At 44.8% G+C, this 23,119-nt stretch overlaps 1 protein-coding gene across 1 annotated transcript in view; it reads right to left on the minus strand.

Annotated features, from left to right (window-relative positions):
• Positions 1–1,352: 1,352 nt before the first annotated feature.
• STKLD1 (serine/threonine kinase like domain containing 1) overlaps positions 1,353–23,119 on the minus strand; it is a 29,441-nt gene continuing 7,674 nt past the window's right edge. The window contains exons 3-16 of the mRNA XM_060270564.1: positions 22,912–22,986; positions 21,702–21,806; positions 20,912–20,982; positions 20,649–20,764; positions 18,557–18,669; positions 13,496–13,728; positions 12,558–12,688; positions 11,629–11,712; positions 9,175–9,294; positions 8,163–8,303; positions 4,671–4,799; positions 3,458–3,586; positions 2,784–2,912; positions 1,353–2,083 (exon numbers count right to left, since the gene is read on the minus strand). Coding sequence (XP_060126547.1) covers positions 1,887–2,083; positions 2,784–2,912; positions 3,458–3,586; positions 4,671–4,799; positions 8,163–8,303; positions 9,175–9,294; positions 11,629–11,712; positions 12,558–12,688; positions 13,496–13,728; positions 18,557–18,669; positions 20,649–20,764; positions 20,912–20,982; positions 21,702–21,806; positions 22,912–22,986 — 1,773 coding nt within the window. The 3' untranslated portion in view covers positions 1,353–1,886. The remainder of the gene's footprint in view (positions 2,084–2,783; positions 2,913–3,457; positions 3,587–4,670; positions 4,800–8,162; positions 8,304–9,174; positions 9,295–11,628; positions 11,713–12,557; positions 12,689–13,495; positions 13,729–18,556; positions 18,670–20,648; positions 20,765–20,911; positions 20,983–21,701; positions 21,807–22,911; positions 22,987–23,119) is intronic.

Consider the following 23,119-nt stretch of genomic DNA (forward strand, 5'->3'; position numbering starts at 1 on the left):
AGAGTGCATTTTCTGCTAGAGCAACTATTTCCTGGTTGGGGAAATAAGCAAGTGTCAGATGCCAGTTTTTGTTTTGTTTTTTAAACTTCTTTTCAGTAAGGTAGCTCCTTTTTTATGCCAATCCTCCCATGACTCTCTCAGATGCATGCTGTGTCCCTTTAAAGCTTGACAATGAAAACTAATGAATGCAAGGCAAGTACCGAGTCAAAGGCCACATTTGTACCCTGCATTTAAAGCACAACACTGCCACTTCAAATAGAGAATAAAGAATAGAAATAAAGAATCCTGGCAATGCAGTTAGTTTAAGGGTGCTGCAAGTTGTTAGGAGTCCCCTTTTCCTCTCAGAGTGGTTCAACAGTCAGTCCCTCTGAAAGGGCAATAGGAATATCCTAACAACTCCCAGCAACCTCTTGGGAGGGAATTCCAAGAATGTGTGAATCTCATGCTCCTGATGTTGATGAGACCAAGAGAAGGTGCTCACCTGAGGATCTTAGCACCTAGGCAGGTTCATAAGGGGAGTTAATATCTGCCAGGTACTGGACCAAAGCCAAAGAAGTAGACCACCTTGCTTGGAATGCAGAGGGCCCCAGGGAAAGACTCCCTGCCTGAAACCTGAAGAGCCACTGCCAAATCAGTGTGGACAATACAGAGTTTAGATGGATACCAATGGTATTAACTGTCACTTCCTGTTTCCTAAGTCCCCCCAGGGCAGTTTACAAAAACAATCAAAATACACCATTCAGTAGGCTTTACAGCTAAGACCAGGGTTGGCAACCTAAGGCCCTCCTGAAGGAATGTGAGCCTTAGCAGGTGCACAACAAGACCAAGCCCTGGAGCCAGTCCTATAAGATGCTGACTATAAACAGCTGAGGAACAGAAGGCAACAAATCCAATCTTTTCAGTTTATTATTTTTAGCCCAGTGGCTTAGTTGTAGGCCAGATGCTATTACTGTATTTGTATTATCCCTTCTAGGTAGCTATAGAAAAGACGGGGCTTTTTACTGAAGTGTCAAGGCTGTCCACTGTAATCTCTAGCATCCTTGCTTACCAGACTAGATGTAAACCGGTTCTTCATTTCAGTCAGCATCTCAGTAATGTGCTGGGAAACCATCTCCAAAACTATATCCTCTGCATTTCAAAGAAAGGGAATAATCAACCCTTGTTATGCAGTGAGCATTACTAATTAATTTCCCTGCCTGTTGTTTGATCTTCCTCAACAATGGTGGCATCCTATGATATCAGATGTGTAGTGAGTAAAGGGCCATAGCTAAGTGATAATCTGCTTTGCTTGCAGAACATCCCAAGTTCAATCCTTACTGGCATCTCCCAGTAGGGCTGGGAGAGACTGCTGTCTTCTGACATTCAGTGTGGACAATATGGAGCTATATAGACTCCAGTAGCTTGACTGGAAGCTGCAACAGTTGTGCTAGTGGAAGCTTGCTATGCAGCAAATTGTGTGAGCAGGTTGCTGTAGCCTTGTGCAATCTATTGCCTAACAATATTCCACTGGCACAAAACATTTTGCCTGTGGAACACGTATACCACTAACTGGGTTGTATCCAATGCTAGTCCTGCTCAGAGTAGGCCCATTGAAAGTAATAAACATGAATGACTTGGGTCCATCAATTTTAGAGGGTACACTTACTAAGTAAAACTTAGTTGAATACAACCCAGAGACTTTTAACTGGGTGCTACATTTGATACCACCCCTTAGTGTTTTAGACTTCTAGTGCACTCCATCCCTCAAGCCTTAGAGTAAAAATTCCTCATTGGGTTTGCTTGTGAGGGAGGTTGGTAATTCATTTACCATTTTCACTTGCTCAAGGCTACCTGACAAGTCCTTGTTTAAACATGGATTGGAACCCAAGGCCCAGAATCTTCTCCCCTCATCCCATTGGTTTGCAGAGCACACAGGCTGGGATTCCAAAGAAGACAGACTTGCCATATTTAAACATCTCGTTAATCAACATGCAAATGTTTTCCACAACTTCAGGATCCTCACGGTGGAGCTCATAGCAGTCTTTGAGCAGGACAATCCCGTTGCCCTTCTCATCAGTTACTATGAACCGGAAACCACACAACTCTGGAAAAAAGGAGACAGTTTGTTAATCAGAAGGTTCCTGGCCACCACCAGTCTTCCTCTGCAAACAATCTGTTGCCCACCTGCACTGTGGTGAAAGCTGAACCACTCTGACTTGGGAGTGCTCAGGCACAATTGCCATGCTCTGCATCTATTAGCACTGGCTTGTGTTCCTCTGGGTGCCTTAAGAAATAGTTACTGGTAGCATTTGATAGCTTGGCAATAATTGTGTGGGACCACTGATTTTCATTAATTGGTGGTTGTTTTAAAATTACACCCCACCATAGCAATAAATAAATATCTAGGTATATATTAAAAATACAGCATTAACACAGGCAGCAATCTGATGTGTAAAATATAATTTAACCTAGACCAACCCAAAAAGTTTGGATTCCAGCTGTAAACGAGCTTTTGCACCTCTATCTTTTACCTAGTTGTATGTTCTTTGTCAACATCTCAGGGCGAAATGCCAAACCTCTTTTAAGCCATTTCCAAATCTTTCCAAAACATCTACTGGCAACAACTACTAGTCTGTCAACCCTATCCACATCTCACTTGTGAAAAGTCCTGTATGGTTCAATTGCATTATTCTGAATCATTGCACTGGTGCTGCAACTTGCACAGCAGCTCGTAGGATTCCACAGTTAATGTGCCAAGTGGTGTTGGCCACAAGTGTTGCCCAACCCATTATATAGGCTATTACCAGATGTCCTCAAGAGGCTTGCCAATGCCAGACAGGCGTTTTTTGCCAGCACTGGCCTTTCAGGATGGTTCCGGAGAGCCTCCAGGATAAGCAAGGAATAGGGTTCGTAATTAACTTCATCAATACAACCTGGCAAGGAAAGGGGGGAGGAATCCGGTTAAGCAAATGCCATTTTGATGACTCCCCACCCCCAACGTTGCTCCAAAGATGGGTGAAGAACTGTTAGGGTATGTTGCTCCTGGTCTACATGAAATAATCAGAGAATGGGAATGTACAATATGGCTTTGCTCTTTAAATTTTAAAGCTTCTAGCAGCAGGAGATAATTCTTTCTCCATTGATCATCTGCTGACAAATATTCAAGCAATCATTGTGGAATTACTCCACATTGGAGACTCTTCTGGAGTGTGCTTTAGAATGCACAGCTCAGTTTTGCATGGTGTGTGTGTGTGTGTCTAGGGAGGCCTTTTTTGGATCTAGCTAATTAGCACTGCCTTGGAGATGGGCACTGGTGGGGAAGATCAATCATGCGGAGCAAGTTGCCCACCATTGCCAAATCTTGGTTGAGAAGTGTGCCTGTAAGCTGTACTTTGAAATAATACCCACCGTGCCCAGATGGGGGAAGTTAAGCTCCTCTGTCCCACCACTATGGATGAAGCAGGTCTTGAAAGCTCACCATGGAGAGCAAGAGCCCAGAAAGCGCAGCATGCCGCCTCAGCCACTTCCACATCCTGAAGGTGCATGTGAAGGATTATAGAAACAACCTCAATAGCATACTTCAGGGGGCTTTCAGCCACGTTGGTATCTGCATCAACAAAAGAAGGCAATACCGTATGAGACAGCAGCTAGGTGACTGGCTTTTACAGCCTGCTCCTTCCCTAAAGCCCTTGGGTGGGCAATAGTAAAATGAAGCGAATAAGTAAGCTAAAGACCTGTGTGCACTAAGGAAAGGCAGACCCAAGGGAACCCAGGCCAGGCAGCACACATGCCTTCAGCTCTCAGCTGGCGTGAATGCATACCATCAGTCTTCATTATCTATAATTTTTAGTGTTTAAACTGGCCACTTGCTACTGAGCCAGGTTCAATGTTCTTGTATTAATTTACAAAGACCTGAACAAATTAGGTCTACGGTACCTCAAGGTCGCCTGAAAACTTCCATCTTAGCTTGATCACTGAGATGATCTGCAGGGGCATCAATGATTGCCAAATGAGCCTCAACAACTAGGGGGACAACAAGAAACCAAGCCTATAGTGTCATTGGGCCAATCCTATACAGTAGAATATTCTCTGACAATAGAGATTCAGCAGGCGCCTTCTGTTTCAATTTTTAAACACCTGCTAAAAATGTTTGTATTCCACCAGGCCTAGGCAGGCAATTAAGAATATATCCTTCTACAATGGTTAACTGATGTCTGTTTTTAACTTTTTATGGTTCTTATTGTATAGTTATATATTTTTATTGCAGTAATGCGCTTTGGGGTTTTTTATGAGATGGTGTTATACAAATATTTGTATAAATAATAAATATATAAACCAAATAAATAAATAATAAGCAAAATATGTTTAAACACTTGCACCCTATCTTTCCATATTGACTTGAAAACCCAATGCAATTTAGTGAATGGATTAGAATGAGCAGATGAAAAACAGAGTAGGTTTTATATATATATATAAAAGGGGGGAGCCTTGAAAATGAAAGAGTCAGGTGTAACAAAGGCCCAAGAAAAGCCCTTTAAGCAGATCTGCTCCCTTGCTTCTGCTTTTATTCAGGGCACACAAGTTATTACCACCAACATTTTCTGCCAGAGAAATCTGAGCAAGTCAACAAATTTAGGAAGCATTTTTCCCAACTGCAGAAGCCAACACGTGTTGCACATACACATACCTACCATGTACTACCAGACTCCAAATAACCCCACAGCAAGCAAGGCAGATCTCTTTGTTCTGGGCAAAGTTACCCAGAATGGTCAGGATATCTGTGAAGACACCAACTTTCCTCAGGGCCTGAGCTGCAACTTCTGAGAAGCAAAGGGGAAAGCATTTTTATTTATTAATTTTTTAAATAAACTTTATTGAAAATAATCAAAAAACATAAAAACATAAAGTTTACAAATCATAAATTTACAAACCTTTAGATAATACATAAAATTGTAAGTATTACACAACTCCATCTATTTTATCATACCACTGCATTATCCTTTGCAATCTAATCGTTTCTCGGACTTAATCAAATTAAACCATCATACAATAAATAAACATACTATACAACATATAATAAAACAAATAAAATTGTCCTCTCCTCCCATTTTAATGGACAGTGGCTGTAACTGCATGAAGGCACCTTGATAACTGCACTAGTTCTTTTTTGCACTCAGCAAATTGATGACAGCATGAAATGTGAGTGTTTAAAAACATGACTAAAGAAAGAAGTGTGCATGCACACGAAAGCTCATACCAAGATAAAAACTTAGTTGGTCTTTAAGGTGCTACTGAAGGAATTTTTATATGACTAAAGAAAGAGATCCTAATGTTATTTGACCATAACATAATGCTTTCCGCCTTTTCCTGTTCTATGTACTTCAGCAGTTCCCAAACCTTTCTTTATCCCCATAGAACACTTGAAAATTGTGCAGGGGCTTAGTGGATTACTGTACTTAATGATTTTCTGTCTATAGTGGCCACTATAATGCTGCTGTACATGCTAGATGCTGTATGGTGTTTATTACTTCCTTTAATTTATTATCTATTGCATTTAATTGTATACCATAAAATTCAAATTGCAATACAATAAAACACAGCGCTAAGAAATAAAATCAGCAATTAAAATGCAATTAAAAATCAACACAAATACTGAATGTGATGGATGTGCCCTCTTCTGCCTTCAACCACAAATACACAAGCATATGGAGGACTATCTGAATGAACAGTAGTTCATTGGCCACAGCTTGGGAGTGCCTGACCTAGTTATATTTTTTAATTGCTAACACCCAATAACTTTATACACACACCTTTTTTCTGAGACTGGACTTTGAATAGAGGAAGGTTCAAGGCCAAGTAATATCTCTATCTATTGACTCAGTTCCATGGAAGCAAAAATGCCAGTTAATTTATATTTCTTTTAATTTAAATTTCCATACCGCCATTCATCTGAGGATCATATGGAAGTTTACAATATAAAACACAAAAAATACATAATATATTAACAAACAAAACCAATACCCTCCTCTGGTTTAGATGGCCACATTTTAAAAGGACTGGAGGGGGGGGGGGGAGGAATGTTTTCACCTGGCATCTAAAGTTATATACCGAAGGCACCAGACAAGCATCCCTGTGGAGAGCATTCCACAAATGGTGAGCTATCACAAAAAAACCTGTTCTCATGTTGCCACCCTCCATACCTCTTGTAGGGGCACACAAAGGGGCACATGAAGAAGCACCATTGATGATAATCACAGGTTCTGGGCCAGTTCATATGGGGAGAGGTGGTCCTTGAGATAATTGCAATTCTAAGTCATTTGAGGCTTTATAGGTCAAGCCAATGCTTTGAATTGGATCTGGAAACTGAATAGCAGACAGTGCAGGTAGGTCAGGATTGGCTCAAACCGTCTTGTCCTGGTGAGCAAGCAGGTTGCTGAATTCTGCACCAGCTAAACTTTCTGAACTGTCTTCAGAGGCAGCCCTACATACAACACATTGCAGTAATCTAACCTAAAGGTTACCAGGCATAGGCGACAGAAGTTAAGCTATCCCTGTCTAGACAGGGCATAGCTGGGTCACCTGCCAAAGCTAATGGAAGGAATTCTGCACCATCGAGACCACCTGAGCCTCAACCAACAGATTCAGAAATACTCCCAAGCTGCGTACCGGTTCCTTCAGAGGCAATGTAACCTGACCAAGAGCAGGCAACCTCTCATCCATCTGATCTAGCAAACCACCCACTAACTCTGCCTCAGTCTTATCTGGATTGAGCTTCAGCTTGTTGGCTCTCATCCAGTCCATTACCAGTCCAAGTTAATAGTTATTTGGCTTCCTTTCCCCAGTATGAAGAGAAATGGGGGCTTTGGCAGAGTCCTCCATAGAAGCATCACAGCTACTGACTCTCATTGGTCTGTATCTTGCCTCACATAACACAGGGGTGGGGAGCCTCAGGCCTGCGGTCCAGATGCGGCCCTCCAAGCATTTCTATTTGGCCCCCGTGGTTCTCCCCAGGCCACATCCCTCACCAGCCCTGCTTTGCACCCTCCCTGAGTGTTTTTGTCTGGTTGGAATGTGCCCTTGGAACTCTGATAATGCTTCTAGCATGCTTGGATGAAAACTTGAGAAACGTGTGTGTTTGCTGCCCCTCTTCACAGCATCTACCACCAATATATGGCCCGGAAAGCAGCCCCCTCAGGCTAAAAAAAGGTTCCTCTCTGGACATATCGTGTGTGCAGTTGAGACTTCCAACTAAGGGCCTGTCCATACTTCCACTTGTCATGTGCCTAGAAAGCACAGGTCAGAGCAGTGTTCTACTTGTCCCATGCTTTGTAGGCATGGGTCCAAGTGGTTTTCCATTTGCCCCACCACTTTCACCAGGAAAACCCACTCTTTACTGCTGAATCAGAGCAAACATCAATCCACAGAAAACCCAATTGACGTTTGCTCCAATTCAGCAGTAAAGAGTGGGTTTTACCAGTAGAAAGTGGTGGGAAAAGCAGAAGCATGTGCAAGCCCTGAGCATCTGTTGCTGTTTACACAGGGGTGTGGAGTACTTTAAAATGCCCTTTGCCTCTTTCTTGGCTCAAGTGCGAGTCTGGTTAGAGAACCCTCAAGCCATTAGCTGTTCATCCCTAAAACAAAAAAAGCTGCCTTCTCACTGCTACCACCAAGGCATACTTTGAGGAAGCAGCTCTGGTCCCCTGAGCAAAAGGGTCCCCAAACATAGCAGCGCTGGCTGTGTCTACATTTTGTAATGAGTGAAATAACACATGTTGCTACCCTGGGCTTTGTCAGCAAACACTGAATACATACACAACATATATTTAAAGCACAGGACTTCCCAAAAAGGATCCTGGGAAGTATAACTCTTTACAAAATCACAGAATTGTAGAGTTGGAAGGGACCACAAGGATCATTTAGTCCAAACCCCTGCAATGCAGGAATATTTTGCCCAACATGGATGCTAGAAATTATAGCTCTGTGAGGGGCAAGCTAAAATTCCCAGGATTCCTTGGGGGGAAGCATGACTGTTATATTCCTGCAAATGTGCTTTAAATATATAGTGTGAGTGCAACCATTATTCCATTATTTACCAGGCTCCAGGACCAAGCTCACCACTGCTTTCTGGAGTAAACAGGATACCACTTTGAACTAGGGCAGTATCTGGTCTATATTGTACCTACCATTAGTCGACATCATCATGAACAATGTGCAAATCATCCAGATCAACTCTTGGTTGTTGAAATGAGTTCTCATGGAGGCTAACAGGCAATCGAGTATGTTTTCGGAGGCTAGGAATTCAACATTCAGGTTCTGCCTCATGGCTGCCAAAAGCATAACATAAAATCAAGGAGGCATCAGATACTCATTCCAACAGCTCATCACAAAGGTGCCAATAAAAAAAAATGATGGTGACTGGTGCCTATTAGGACAGGGTGTAAGGCAGGGAGGCCAACAATATGGGGAGCCAGTGCCAATGACAAGCAGAGTCAACTCATTCCATCTGCCTCCATGTTGAATTTGGTCATTTCTTATAAACCACTTAGAGGTTTTACTATAATCAAGCAGTATATATGTTTTGTTAAATAAAGAAAAGGGCAACACTCAGACTAAGAAGGAAGTTCCTGGCAGACAGGGCCACCCCCCCGGGACATATCAGAAGAAAGAGAAAAGGCAGGTGGGGGCTAGCTGAAGGCAGATTGAAGTTGGTGGTGCAGCGCTCCATTTGTCACAATGGGCCTGCCTCCACTGCAAAGAGAACATCTCTTGCTACATAGACACAAGACTGGATTCAGGAACAGTCTCTGGCCTGGTTCACACATAATACTAAACCGTAGCCAATGTTAACCATAGTGAAAGCTGAGGTGTCTGGCAGATGAGCACTTAAACTTGGTTTATTACATTGCATTGTCTGTGCCCCTCCCGCTTTTCCATTAAAGAGACACAAATCAGAAGAGCCACTTTGCAGCTTTGGGGCAAGTCAACATCTAACAGCTAAAAAAAGAGGTCAAAGAACACGGTAAGAAGTAGATTAAAGCAAGTTCAACTTAGGTGAAAGAAGATGATAAGAATAGCAAGACACTTTGCCTATAATTTGAGACCTCCAAGTATAGGGTGGTATATAAATTCAATAAATAAATAAAATAAAATAAAATAAAATTGGTATGGAACTCAATCATTGCTCATCACCCTTACCTCTGCTAGTGAGCTCAAGCAGCAAAGAATATCCAGCTAACTGTACCTCAGGAGAATCAATGTGATTCTTCATTGCAGAGATAACAAGCTCCGTTACTCCAAAGAAGACTTTTAGATTGGCTGTGGGGAAGAAACAGCAGTTGCTATTATTATTATTATTATTATTATTATTATTATTATTATTATTATACATGTTACTGCTCTTTTCTTATAGTTTAAATTTTTAAAATTTTCTTTGCATGGATGCTGGGAAATGCAGATATGTGGATGTGGGCAGAGGATGATGGTCCACAGCACTTCTTCTTTAGGGGTTGCCACTTTGCTGTATGATATCTCTGGGGTCTGGGAGCAGGCCAAGTTGACAGGCATGCAGTGACTATCAGCGTGGCTGCAGAACTTACAAGGTACCGCATAGCAGCTGCATAAGGCTGGCAAAGCTGCTTTCTGCAGGAACTGACTATACGATTGAGTTACCCCATAGGGAACATACCGTGTTTCCCCTTTTTTAATACGTAGTCAAAAAGTAAGGCATGGCAGGGTTTTTAATCGTTTGAGAAATGTAAGACATACCCCGAAAATAAGCCATACTTCCGCGACGTGCGGAGCAAGACCACTGAGCGCCCCAGCCAGCTAGCGGGACCCAGCACGGTGGCCGCAACAGGAGGAGGAAGCCTGCCGGGTTGGGTCGGTGCCCGGAAGCGGCGGCGGCTGCTGCAGCGCCGATAAAGCGTGCAGCAGTGCCGCACAGAGCACCGAGGGCACAAGCCAGCAGGACCCAGCTCCTGCAATGCCGGCCGTGGCAGGAGGAGTAAGCCAGCCAGGTCGGGTTAGCGCTCAGAAGCGGCGGTGGCTGCAGCGCTGACAAAGCGCGAAGCAGCTCCGCACTCTCTGTGTGCGTGTCCATCCCTTTCTCTGTGCACGTGCGCGTCTCTCTCTCCCTCCCCGTTCGTCTTTCTCTCTCCCCCCCTTTCTCTGTGTGTGCGCACGTCTCTCTCTCTCTCTCCCTCCCCGTGCGTCTTTCTCTCTCTCTCTCCCCTGTATGTTTGTGATCGCGTCTCTCCCCCCCCCCCCCGACAAAGAAAAGGTGCCGTGCAGGTTCCTCTTCGGCTTGTCATTCAGCTGCCCCGGCCTCCTCGCCGAGAGCTGATGCCGCTCCTCTCCCCCTCCTTCCCTTTCCCCCCTCCCTTCCCTTCTTTCCGTCGGTCTGTCAGTTGGGGTTGTGCGCGCCAGAGGCGCAGGCCCAAGCCTCGTCCCCCTCGCGCTTCCCTCACGAGCGTCTCGGAGCGGGACGGGTCCCGGCCTCCCTCCTCATTCCCCGGCCAGCATGAGAGAGCCTGGGGAGCAGCCTCTATACCTCCGCACGCACACACACCCGGCCGCCGCCGCCTTCGAAGCCATGGGAGATGAGCAGCCTCCCAGTGCTCCCACCCAACCGCAAGTGCTTCGACTGCGACCAGCGCAGTCCCACCTACACTGACATGACGGTGGGCAGCTTCATGTATACCTCCTGCTCCGGCATCCTATGAGGTTTAAATCCACCTCATAGAGTGAGGTGTCTGTCTCCTAGGCAGGTGGCCATCCAGCCTCTGATTAGAAGCCTCCAAGGAAGGAGAGCCCTTGATTCAGGATGGGGAGGAGGGGAAACGGAGAGAATAGAAGAGGCAGGAAATGCGCGCGGAAGAGAGCGCCAAGCGTCCTGAGCCAGTGGGACCCATTTGTACCGGCACTTTTTTTAAAAAAGACACCCCCTGAAAATAAGCCACCGTGTGTTTTTTTGAGGAAAAAAAGTTGTAAGACGGTGTCTTAAAAAAGGGGGAACACGGTAGATGCACAGCCAATCCAGCACAGCCAATCTAGCCAAGTCTAACCAGGATGGTGACTTCAAATCTGTTTTCTGCATAGATTGGCTGTACAATGAAGTTCCTGATCACACAGCCAATCCAGATGCGTCTTTTCCTGCCCCCCATGTCACATACACCTCTCATGTAGCTGATTTCAATCACTCACGGTTCTTTCCCAATCCTTGAAATGTTGCTGGAAATGCAGTAAATCCCAACCCACTGGTAGGAGCTATGGCACATGCAACTAGCACAATGCCCCACTCTTATGACCAAGATAAGCCTTTCCCATCCAGTTTGGCTCTGAACAACACTACCCTCCAAACAGAAGTAACATGCCCAGGGCTTTTTTTTTCAGCTGGAACTCACCAGAACGAGAATGAGGGGTGGTGTTCATGGTGAGTTCCAGCACCTTTTCATACAAAAATAGCACTGTTTATGCCTATATTACAAGTATAGCAGGGGCGGGCAGGAGAAACCTCCACATTTGCACTCTCTTTGGGGAGAATTCCAACACTCTGCTTTCCCACTCTGACTCATGCTCCTTATCCTCATGGAACCCTGTGCATCAATTTATATGTATCCAATGAGAGACAGCAGCACAGTCAAAGCGTACCCTTTTCTTCTTTCAAGAGGACAGTTAGACGCTCAATGCTCTTTTCTTGAGCTTCCTCTATGTCCTCGTAAGACAGCATGAATTCTGCAGGAGACAAAACAGGAGAGAGAGAGAGAGAGAGAGAGAGAGAGAGAGAGAGAGAGAGAGAGAGAGAGAGAATACACAGAATTGTATTCTGTGCTAATCCTACTCCAAGGAGAATCACTGAAATTACTGGACCTAAATTAGCTGTATGACTGGTAGCACTAGCATTGGATACAGCTCATTGTTCTTCAAATACCCTATTAAATGCCTATAAATGTGCATGGGTTAATGTTTTCTGATAATAGCAGCATATAATACCCGTGGCTTGTCCAATATTAATCCTACTCAAAGTAGATCCATTAAAATTAATGCCACAATGAATTTAGGGTTATTCATTTCATGGGTCCAACTCTGAGTAGAACGCAGTTGGATGCAACTATATGTCCACAGCCTGCCCACAAACTTTACTGGGAATACGTGCCCCCAGTTTCAGTACTGTATGTCTACTCTCTGAGTATGACTAACACTGGATACAAACCCACTGCATTTAAGGGCATGAAACATCAACTGCAAATCCCTGGATTAAGCCTTAGTTTAGCCACGCCCTTACGAGACAGTTTGTGGGTACCTCAAATGCAGAACATGTTCTCTCACTAACCCATCTGCCTAAAACAAAAGGATTATGTGGGGTTTTAATGGTTTCAGATTTTCTGCATGTTTCTGTCATTGAGTGTAAAGGGGAAGAGGTTCAAGGCAACAATAAGACAGGGACTGTGTTTGGAAGTGGGGGTGCATCTGAATCACTTTGAAAATGCAGCCCACAAACAACCCCTCATATATTACATTCTTTCATATTCCCAAGAAAGCTACAAGCCTCTGTTTCAGAGCTGCTTTTCCAGCATTACCTAGAACAGTTGGGATCCCACCGTTGAGTATTAAGTCCTGTAATCCTGGAGGCAGAGTCTTCTTCACCTTTACTAAGGGTGACCCAGCAAGAATCAGGCATTCTCTGATGAATGCATTGTCAGTTAGCTCCCTAAAGTAGCAAGAGAAGTGGAGTGGGGAATCAATTAATTTAGTTTAAAATATGTACATTATGTTGAGGGTCCAATTTGGGCTAAAAGGTAAGTTAGAAATGTAAAATAAGCAAAATAAAGGGAAGGGATTATTTAATTGTTAAAGCTGGGCATTCATTTTGAGGGATCCTAATTTCTCTTTGAGATTGGGGGCATAAACCTTTAAGTTTAGCCAACTACCCTCTCTTTCAGTGAACAACGACAGTAACTTCCATAGTTACATCCACACCACACATTTAAAGTCCATTTAAAGCCCATGGCTTTCCCAAAGAATCCTGAGAACTGTAGTTTGTTAAGAGTAAAGGGCATTGTTGTGGGAGAGGTAAACCACAATTCCATACAATTCTGAAGACGTGTGCATGCACATGAAAGCTCATACCAGTGACAAACTTAGTTGGTCTCTTAAGGTGCTACTCCTGCCAACCTAGCAGTTCGAAAGCACGTCAAAGTGCAAGCAGATAAATAGGTACCGCTCCTGTGGGGAGGTAAACGACATTTCCGTGCGCTGCTCTGGTTCGCCAGAAGCGGCTTAGTCATGCTGGCCACATGACTCGGAAGCTGTACTCTGGCTCCCTCGGCCAGTAAAGCGAGATGAGCGCCGCAACCCCAGAGTTGTCCACAACTGGACCTAACGGTCAGTGGTCCCTTTACCTTTAAGGTGCTACCGGAAGGATTTTTTAAATTTGTTTTGACTACAGCAGACCAACACGGCTACCTACCTGTAACTACAATTCCAAGGATTCTTTGGGGGAAGCTGTGACTACTACAGTGAAGTGGTATAAATGTCCTTTAAATGCATTGTGTGAGTTATTGGGTGGAGCAAGGGAGAAAACAAACCTAGGACTGACCCTGATGTGGGCCTCATTGTTGGCTCAATCTGCAGCATCATTAGCAAAAGAGAAGACAAAGGTGTATCCGTCTGCTTCATAGTTATCAGGGCTTCTTCCAGGTGACTGCTATTCTCCTTAATGTTATGCAGCAATGAAACTGGATCTTTCACCTAAAAAGAAACTCATGCAAATACACAAAAGGAGCACATAATGAAATCTGCGTATGTTTTCTCTTTACAGGCTCATTGTAGCAGAACTGCTTATAGTATAGCTCAGGGGTCCCCAGACTACGGCCCGCGAACCAGATGCGGCCCAATTGGCCTCCCAATCCGGCCCGCAACGCCCCCCCGCCCGCTGCCGCCGCCTGCTCTTGAAGCGCGCTGCGCGGCGGCGCCATTCCAGATCTGAAAAAAATCGCTGAAAATCGTTTCTGCGCATGCGTATGGGCCTCTCCCGACCCAGAAGAGGTCATTTCCGATGCACTTCCGGGTCAGGGGAGGTGCACTTCCGGGTCGGGGAGGCCCATACGCATGCGCACAAACAATTTTCGGCGATTTTTTTCGGCCTGGAAGCGCGCCACCGCGCCAATAAATGGGTGTGCACATGCACACTGGCGCGCAATCCCCCACCCTCCGGCCCACTGCGCGCGCACTCCCCTGCCCTCCGGCCAGCCGTGCGATCGGCGCGGCGGGCACCGGCCCAAAGGTGGGTAAGTCTGGGGACCCCTGGTATAGCTGCTATTCTGAGCATCTTTGGGAGGAACAGTGGGACAAAAATGTAACCAATAATAAGATAAGTGTGAGTGCTGGTTGGTGCCCGTTGGGACGGGTGGGGCAGAAGGCACTTACACCATAGCTGTCAAGTTCTCCTTTTCAAAAAAAAGGGAAATCCCCTAATGCTGAATACGCTTCCTTGCGAGAAAAGGGAAAACTTGACAGCTATGACTTACACTTATATTATTAGTGGAGCCAGAGCCAATGACACGAGTTCTAGAATAGCAGAACTGAGACTTGAGGACGCTGCTGGCAGCCAGAGTTGTCCTTTGGATTGGTTGTAAGTAGGAAGGCAGGAAGAAGGGGGTTGGCTGAAGGCAGTGAGGAGTAGTGCAGTGCTCCACTTTCCTTAATAGACTAGCCTTCATCTGCAGACCCCCTAACTCTTCATACATATCTAAAGTGAGCATGGGTTGTTCATAATTCAAATGATGGAAGTGACCTTGCCAACTGGCAAAGCCTTTGAACAATTTTATTTTCTATAGGTTCTGCTTTCTTTCACTTCTGGTTTATCACTGATATGTAGTTGGTGCTGTGGGTTAAACTACAGAGCCTAGGGCTTGTTGATCAGAAGGTCGGCGGTTCGAATCCCTGCGACGGGGTGAGTTCCTGTTGCTTGGTCCCAGCTCCTGCCAACCTAGCAGTTCGAAAGCACGACTAAGTGCAAGTAGATAAATAGGTACCACTCCTGTGGGAAGGTAAACGGCATTTCCATGTGCCGCTCTGGCTTGCCAGAAGCGGCTTAGTCATGCTGGCCACCTGACCCGGAAGCTGTACGCCGGCTCCCTCGGCCAATAACGCGAGATGAGCGCCGCAACCCCAGAGTCAGTCACGACTGGACCTAATGGTCATGGGTCCCTTTACCTTTACCTTACAGAAAGAAATGGGTCCACAGGAGGGTTACACTTCCTGTAAAGACATACCCTAAGTGGTGTCCAAACTTTTTTCAAAGATGGCCAGATTTATTGAGCTTTTACCCCAAAGTTGTTGAGCTTTTTTAAGGGTTGAATTTGTTGAGCTTTCTTTAGGATTTTACCCCAGGAAATAAACTTCCACAGGGGCCTGATTAAACTGAATGGTGGGCCAGATTAGGTCCCCAAAACGGACTTTGGACATGCCTGCCCTAACAGCATCTTCATTTGCTTGCAGGACTACAGCTGCCAGAGCTACTTAGCAAGAAGCTATGACACTGGCACCAGAAAGGCATGATCCCTGGGCCGGCTCTAGGGGTAGGCTGGGTCGGCAGGAGGGCGCTGCGCAGCCTCAGTTTCTCCCACGATAATCAAAAGTAGTTAACTTTTCAGAACTGAAGTTTGTAGTAAAATGTCCAATGGTTTCCTCTTTTCCACACCTAAGAAGAGAAACCTCAATGCTGAGGTGCGCAATTCAATGTTGTGAAGACTTGAGTGATAAGAAGAATCTGCTCTGTCAGGCTAGTGACCCATCTAGCCCAGCATCCTCTTCTCTCAGTGGCGAACCAGATGCTCCCATGGGAGGCCTACAAGCCAGACATGAGTGCCACACTCTTCCTTCCTGTGGTTTCCAGCAACTGGTATTCAGAAGCAGCGGCATACCTAGCCACTCAGGTGCCCAGGGCAGCATGCGTGCCTTGCATCCAGGGGTGAGGCGAGCCACCCATGAGGGCAAGATGAACCAGGGCAGGGCGCACTGCGTGGAGCCTTGCCAGTGCCTCCCCCTCAGCTGTAGGGTGGCAGCCTGAGGGGGAGATGGTGGGCAGATGCAAGCCCCACACTGCCGTTTCAGGCAGAGCAGAGCCTGCAGGCACCTGAGTCACTGTGTCACTCCCAGGAGAGACGTGTGGCTCGGGCGGGCTGCAGGGCCTGCAGTAAGTGCCACCCCCTTGTTCAGAAGCATACAGCCTGACAGTGGAAGTACCTCCAACCTCTATATGTACACACATACATACACACATCCAAGGATTCCAGAAACTCATCCAGTCATGTGTCTGATGGAAGTTCAGACATGGCAGAGGCAGTAGAGTTTTAAGATATATGAGTGTTTTACACATATATGTAACCTTTAGTCTTCAATGGAGGGGTGCACAGCAACAGCACCCCAAGATGCAGTGCCGGCCTATCCTCATGGCAGCATCATCAACATCTTTTTTTTGCTCTGCAGCTTATCTTGGACTCCAGGGCACATATAAGCATACTTTATTCTCTGCTTCCTGGTAAAGGTAAAGGGACCCCTGACCATTAGGTCCAGTCGTGACCGACTCTGGGGTTGCGCGCTCATCTCGCATTATTGGCCGAGGGAGCCGGCGTATAGCTTCCAGGTCATGTGGCCAGCATGACAAAGCCGCTTCTGGCAAACCAGAGCAGCACAAGGAAACGCCGTTTACCTTCCCGCTGTAGCGGTTCCTATTTATCTACTTGCATTTTGACATGCTTTCGAACTGCTAGGTTGGCAGGAGCTGGGACCAAGCAACGGGAGCTCACCCCGTCACAGGGATTCGAACCGCCGACCTTCTGATCAGCAAGCCCTAGGCTCAGTGGTTTAACCCACAGCGCCACCTGGGTCCCTCTGCTGTCAGAGGTAGCATGCCTCAATACCTGTTGCTGGGAATCGCGAGTGGGAAAGATTCAGGTTCTGCTTTCAGGCTTCCCTTAATGGGCCTCTGGTTGGCCACTGTAAGAACAACATGTTGGACTTAATGGGCTTTGACCTTATCCAGCAAAGCTTTTCCTAATGTCCTTAAGGGCACCTCCAAAGTGTTTAGCTTGGGGAATGCCTTCTCATCACTTAAATGTAAACAAACCAAATCTGTATCTTGGGTGGTAAGGTTGACCCACCAGGATACTCTAGACAGAGCAAGTTCCCTCTGAGGCAACTGCAAACTGAGTGGGATGCAGGAACCATGACCCCGTTACTTAAAGGGTAGAAATGGGGCACATGCCAAAACACATCTAGCTTGAAAATGTTCCCAATTGTGTGACTGTACAGAGACCAAAGCTAATCAAAGTTGGAGGGGAGGGGGGGACTTCCAATGAACCAGCCTTTGAAAACTTGGGTGCTCTCCAGATTTTTTGGGACTACAACTTCTATCATCCCCAACTATCAGCAATGCTGCTTGCGGCTGATGGGAGTTGTAGTCCAAAACACACACACACACACAAACCAACCAACTGGGTCCCATACTTTATTCTCTGCTTCCTGGTACTATCTCCTAATTCTGCTGTTTCCAAAAGTATCCCCCTTTATTCATTTGTATTCTAATATTCAGTTCTTTTGATGCTTTGACCTCATCAACACTTGTTGATTGACTAGGATTAAGATAAAAGGACCCCTGGACGGTTACCATAAGTTCAGTCAAAGGTGACTATGGGGTTTCAGCGCTCATCATCTCACTTTCAGGCCGAGGGAGCCGGCGTTTGTCCACAGACCGCGTTCCAGGTCATGTGGCCAACATGACTAAACCGCTTCTGGCACAACGTGACACCTTGATGTAAACCAGAGCACACAAAACTCCATTTACCTTCCCGCCACAGCAGTACCTATTTATCTACTTGCACTGGTGTGCTTTCGAACTGCTAGGTTGGCAGGAGCTGGGACAGAGCAGCAGGAGCTCACTCTGTCGCAGGGATTCAAACTGCTGACCTTCTGGATCAGCAAGCCCAAGAGGCTCAGTGATTTAGACCACAGTGCCACCTGAGTCCCTATACTAGGATTAATGGCTAGTACACACTTAGGATGCTTACCTAGGTTAATTGAATTTTCACATGCTAATTGATGATGCTCATATGTAGGTCCACACACATATTCCAATACACATGGATCTTGATTACATTCTCAAGGCCTTATATTTATATGTTTACACATAAATGCTAATTAAACTCCTCAAACCAGTTACATTAACCCCTTCTAATACACACTGAGACCGTCTTATAACATATCCCAGTTATAACATACTGTAGAAGTTATAATTAAATCCTAATATTTACAAAATCTAATCATTTAGCACAATAGATCTATTATCATATACATAACAGAGGTGGGTATATCTTTCGTAGACATCTCCAATGTTGGAGGCAGCATGCTTCTGGATACCAGTTGGAGATACCTCTTATACCTCTTATATATATACTGTTGGTAGGTTTCTGAATATCAGTCACTGAAAACCGCATTCTGCGTGTATTTAATGTAACTATCTATCTCAAGAGCCAACTCTGAACACCTTCACAGTACGGTTAAAGGGGAAATTTACTTTCACACAGGAGATCATGTCGAGAAGAATACAGCCAAGAGACCAGATGTCAGATTTGTCACTGAAAGAAAATTTGAGTGCCTCTGGAGCCATCCAGGATTTGAATGGAGGATCTGTGGGAAGAAAAGCCAAGGGGTGTGGTTTATTTGTTTATTTTTATCCCTTGTAACTTTTCCTTTGTAACCAAGAGTAACATCTCTTTGGAGGTGTAACAATATTCCATCAGAAGGCAACAACTGAATACATATTTTTTGTTTTGTAAATGTTTTCTAGCTAGATGGGGAGGGGGTAGGTCTGTGCTTTATGTGTTAATGTTAATTTTGTTCAATTTTTAAACCTATCTTCAATCGCTGCTCTGTACCATTTTTGTGATATGTTTGTAAATCACCTTGAGATGTTTATAAAAGGCAATTCATACATTTAATAAACTGAAGAGCCAGCGTGGCATGGTGGTTAGAGTGCCAGACTAGAACCTGATAGATAAATCCCCACTTGGCCATAAAGCTTCCCAGCTGACCCTGGGCCAGTCACTGCCTCTCAGCCTAATCTATTTTCCAGGGTTGTTGTGGGGATTAAAGGAGGAGGGGGAGAACCATGTTGAGTTCCTTAGACAAAAAGGTGGTCTATAAATGCAATGAAATAAATAAAGATAGTGGTTTTCAAGCTTTCCATATTCAGAGAACCATTTCTACACCTTAACTGTAAAAGAACCCGCAAAACATTCTAAGGATAAGCTACCATTCAGTTTGCATGGGGCACTGCAGAGATCTGTCAGTTTGTTTCTGGGCCTTATTTAAGGTGTCTGTGGTAGTGTTTAAAGCCCTGAATAACAGGCCCCAAATATTTGGAAGACTGCCTCCTTCCCTATAGTCCCTCCTGGGAAGTGCTCCCCCCCCTAAAAATGTTTAGGGGTACTCTCATTTTCCTACTCTTATTTAAATACTGCCCCTCAATGAGGCCAAACTTAAATTCACAAAATGTTTTGGGGTATGTGTCCTCCTGTGTCCCCCCAGAAAGAAAGCACTGCTCCTGGGTACTAAGATCAGTAAAGTGGGGCCCCTCTTGGTAGTCCTCATAAATGTGGGGTGGTGTTGGTCTAGGAGAGCAGTCTCCGTTGTGTAACTCCCTCCCCACAGAGATTTATTTGCTGTGCTCAAGCTTTCAGGAAATGGTGAACACGAGCCTCTATACACTGACCTTTTGACACCTAACATGTGTATTTTCAGGACCCACCCCATTCCTGTGACTGCAGTTTGTTCTAATGGTCTTTAATGCTGAACTTTAAATCGTTAAAACCTTGCTTGTGAAGGGACAGGTAATAATAATAATGTCACTGTAACTTAGGGTTGCCATATTTTGAAGGGCAAAAAAGGGGACACATCTGCTGACTTTTAACTATGGATACCTATGGCAACTCTCATTTTACATACCCATGATAAAGAGAACGTGTCCTGGAAAAAGAGGACATATGGCAACCCAACGTGTTGCTTCACATGAGGTGACAGAACAGCTTCAAACAGGGATAGGGAGTGTGGCCCTCTATATATGTTGTTGGAACTTCCATCAAGTCTCAGAGTAGACCCTTTTAAAGTAATAAGTAGGTAATTTCAGTTAATTTCAATAACTCTCCTCTGAGACTCACCTCCTCCTCCTCCTCAGTTTTAATCTGGATACAACCCATTGTAACGTACTGGATGTGAATATGTTCTGACAATATGAGCACATGTCTATTGCACTGAGACTCACTAACCATCCACACCATACATTTAATGTACATTTAAAGCATGTGGCTTCCCCCCATTTTTTTTGGGGGGGGGGAATTCTAATTTAGGTGCTGGGAATTGCAGCTCTGCAAACTACTATTCCAAAGGTCCATTGGGGGAAGTATTGCACTTTACATGTATGGTGTGGAACACTCCACATATATGTCAAACTACCATTACTAAATTACATACTGTATACTTTAACGTTCTTCTAGATGCCAACAATGTCATGTCATAAGGAAATATTTTCTCCTTGACCATATATTTTCAAAAACCCCACAGTCTTTCTGAAGAACAGGGCTGCTGAAAAGATAACAACACATTGCTACCTTCTTCCACCCTAATCTTCCATTTCATCTCATCATTCATTAGGGTTTCCGTGCTGAAATCACCAAGCACGAAAGATGCCTTGTCGTCTAAAAGGATGTTGGATGGTTTGAGGTTTCTGAAACACATCAGAGTTGTTTTTACAGCATGTTGAAATAGAGTTGCAGCCATGTTAAGAGTTCATTTGTTAAAAGACCTTAGGTTTTGCACTACAAACTACTGCAGATAAATAACAAAACAATATTTTGAAAAACTGACACCTCACCTGTGAAAAATGGTTTGTTTGTGGATGTAAACTAAAGCATCCACCATCTGCCCTAGAAACATTTTAATCACCTATGGAAAGAAATATATGAAATAATGAGGACATAATATACAGGAGAAAAGTTTGCTGTCATGCCATGTTAAAGTCTTCAGAAATTCTCTCCTTCCTGTTGACCCTTGACAAAGAAAGGATGGGCAATGGGAATAATGCTCTTCCTTCCGTAGCAACATTTGCCCACCTGTTTTCTGATTATGCTATCATAACATAGATTTTTGTTGTGAAACATGCCAAGAGTAGGCTGAGCCTGCGAGTGACAACACCCAGAACCAGGTCCCAGAAGTAGACATTCTCTCAACAGTTCCTGTGGTTAATGCCCACAAGGAGTTTGTGTACTTAGCTACCCAGGCAGGAATAATCAGTAGCTGTAAAAAAACTATGCAGACAAACTATATATTCAGTATAACCAGTCTTAGGCATGTGCCTGGGACTGGAGCAAACAAAGGAAATGCCTGCCCTCATGGCTGGTCCAAGGAAGAGAGATAGGAACAGATGTACTACAGTATATGCTCCTTCCTCTTCAGGAGGAGAAAATGACACCACGCAGAACCTTCTCTACCAATTGCTTTTCTATGGCCTGAGTATCTGCCTATCGGCTACAAAGCTCTGTGGACCTAGCCCCTTCTAATGCTAACCAGCAAGAATATGCACTTGTTAAGTTTGGCTGCTAACCTTCCACAATTATTACTATTTGTATTATACATATTTATTAAATAAAAACATTCTTTTCTACCTTCTTTTTAATTTTCTCAGGTTTTTGCCTCTTGGCCTTGATCAGAGATGAAAGGTCCCCTTGATCTGAATAATGCATCACCACACAAAGAAAGAGGGAGGAAATCTGCATGGAACAGGATGAAGATGAAAATCACCATGCCAATTTAGTCAAGGGGTTTCAAAGTTTGTCACAGTAAGGCTTCCTACACCAGTTCCAGCCCAGTGTGGGGAAGGGGGATGCTAATAACACTGTACAGGCTTTTCCAAGTGAAACCACCACCCAATCTTTGCATATAGGGTCAGGCAATAAATCCCAGGACTTGCAATCTGCCTAAGTGCATGTGGTCCGGCCTCTTCATATGATAATTTGGCAGAGCTTCTCCCTAACATGATACTTTTTGTAAGTACAAGTAATTTGACAAAATAAATAAATGGGGATGCATTAAAATATTTGTCTGCCCCCCATCCTACCTTCCCCAACCTAAGGTGGTACGATCCAGTTACAGGGAAATCACAGATCTAACAACTATGGGGAATATGAACATGGGTCTCCATGGTATGGATCATTGTTATTTAAAGGCATCCACTGGACTACACTGATATGGATTCAGAAGCGACACATCCCTGGATCACCAGTTTAGAGCTGCTGCAATTTACTTGGGAGCAAGTCTCATTGAATTCAGGAAACTTAATCTTTTCAGTAAGCGTACATACTGTACGATGTTTTGGCCTACAACTCCCATGATCCCTAGCTAACAGGACCAGTGGTCTGGGAAGATGGGAATTGTAGTCCAAAACATCTGGAGGGCCGAAGTTTGGGGATGCCTGGTATATACCATAGTAAGGTAAAGGTAAAGGGACCCCTGACCATTAGGTCCAGTCGTGACCGACTCTGGGGTTGCGCGCTCATCTCGCATTATTGGCCGAGGGAGCCAGTGTATAGCTTCCAGGTCATGTGGCCAGCATGACAAAGCCGCTTCTGGCAAACCAGAGCAGCACATGGAAACGCCGTTTACCTTCCCGCTGTAGCGGTTCCTATTTATCTACTTGCATTTTGACGTGCTTTCGAACTGCTAGGTTGGCAGGAGCTGGGACCAAGCAACGGGAGCTCACCCCGTCACAGGGATTCGAACCGCCGACCTTCTGATCAGCAAGCCCTAGGCTCAGTGGTTTAACCACAGCGCCACCTGGGTCCCGTATATACCATAGTAGCCTTAGGAAATTGTCACCTTGTTGTCCCAGATGATGAAAAGTTCTTTGTAGCTGCAGATGTTCTGATGATTCAGCTTCAGCAGTTCCATGGCCTTTCAGAAAAATGATGAGAAAGGTTCTATAGTAAACTAAAACAATTTAAGCTAAAGTGGTGCAGTCCCTTGTTTGCCAAATTTCTCCTCCTGATTCAGTCATGCTGCTGGATGCTATACAACTGATTTCAGC

The sequence above is a fragment of the Zootoca vivipara genome, chromosome Z, assembly GCF_963506605.1.
Source record: "Zootoca vivipara chromosome Z, rZooViv1.1, whole genome shotgun sequence".
Lineage (NCBI taxonomy): Eukaryota > Metazoa > Chordata > Lepidosauria > Squamata > Lacertidae > Zootoca > Zootoca vivipara.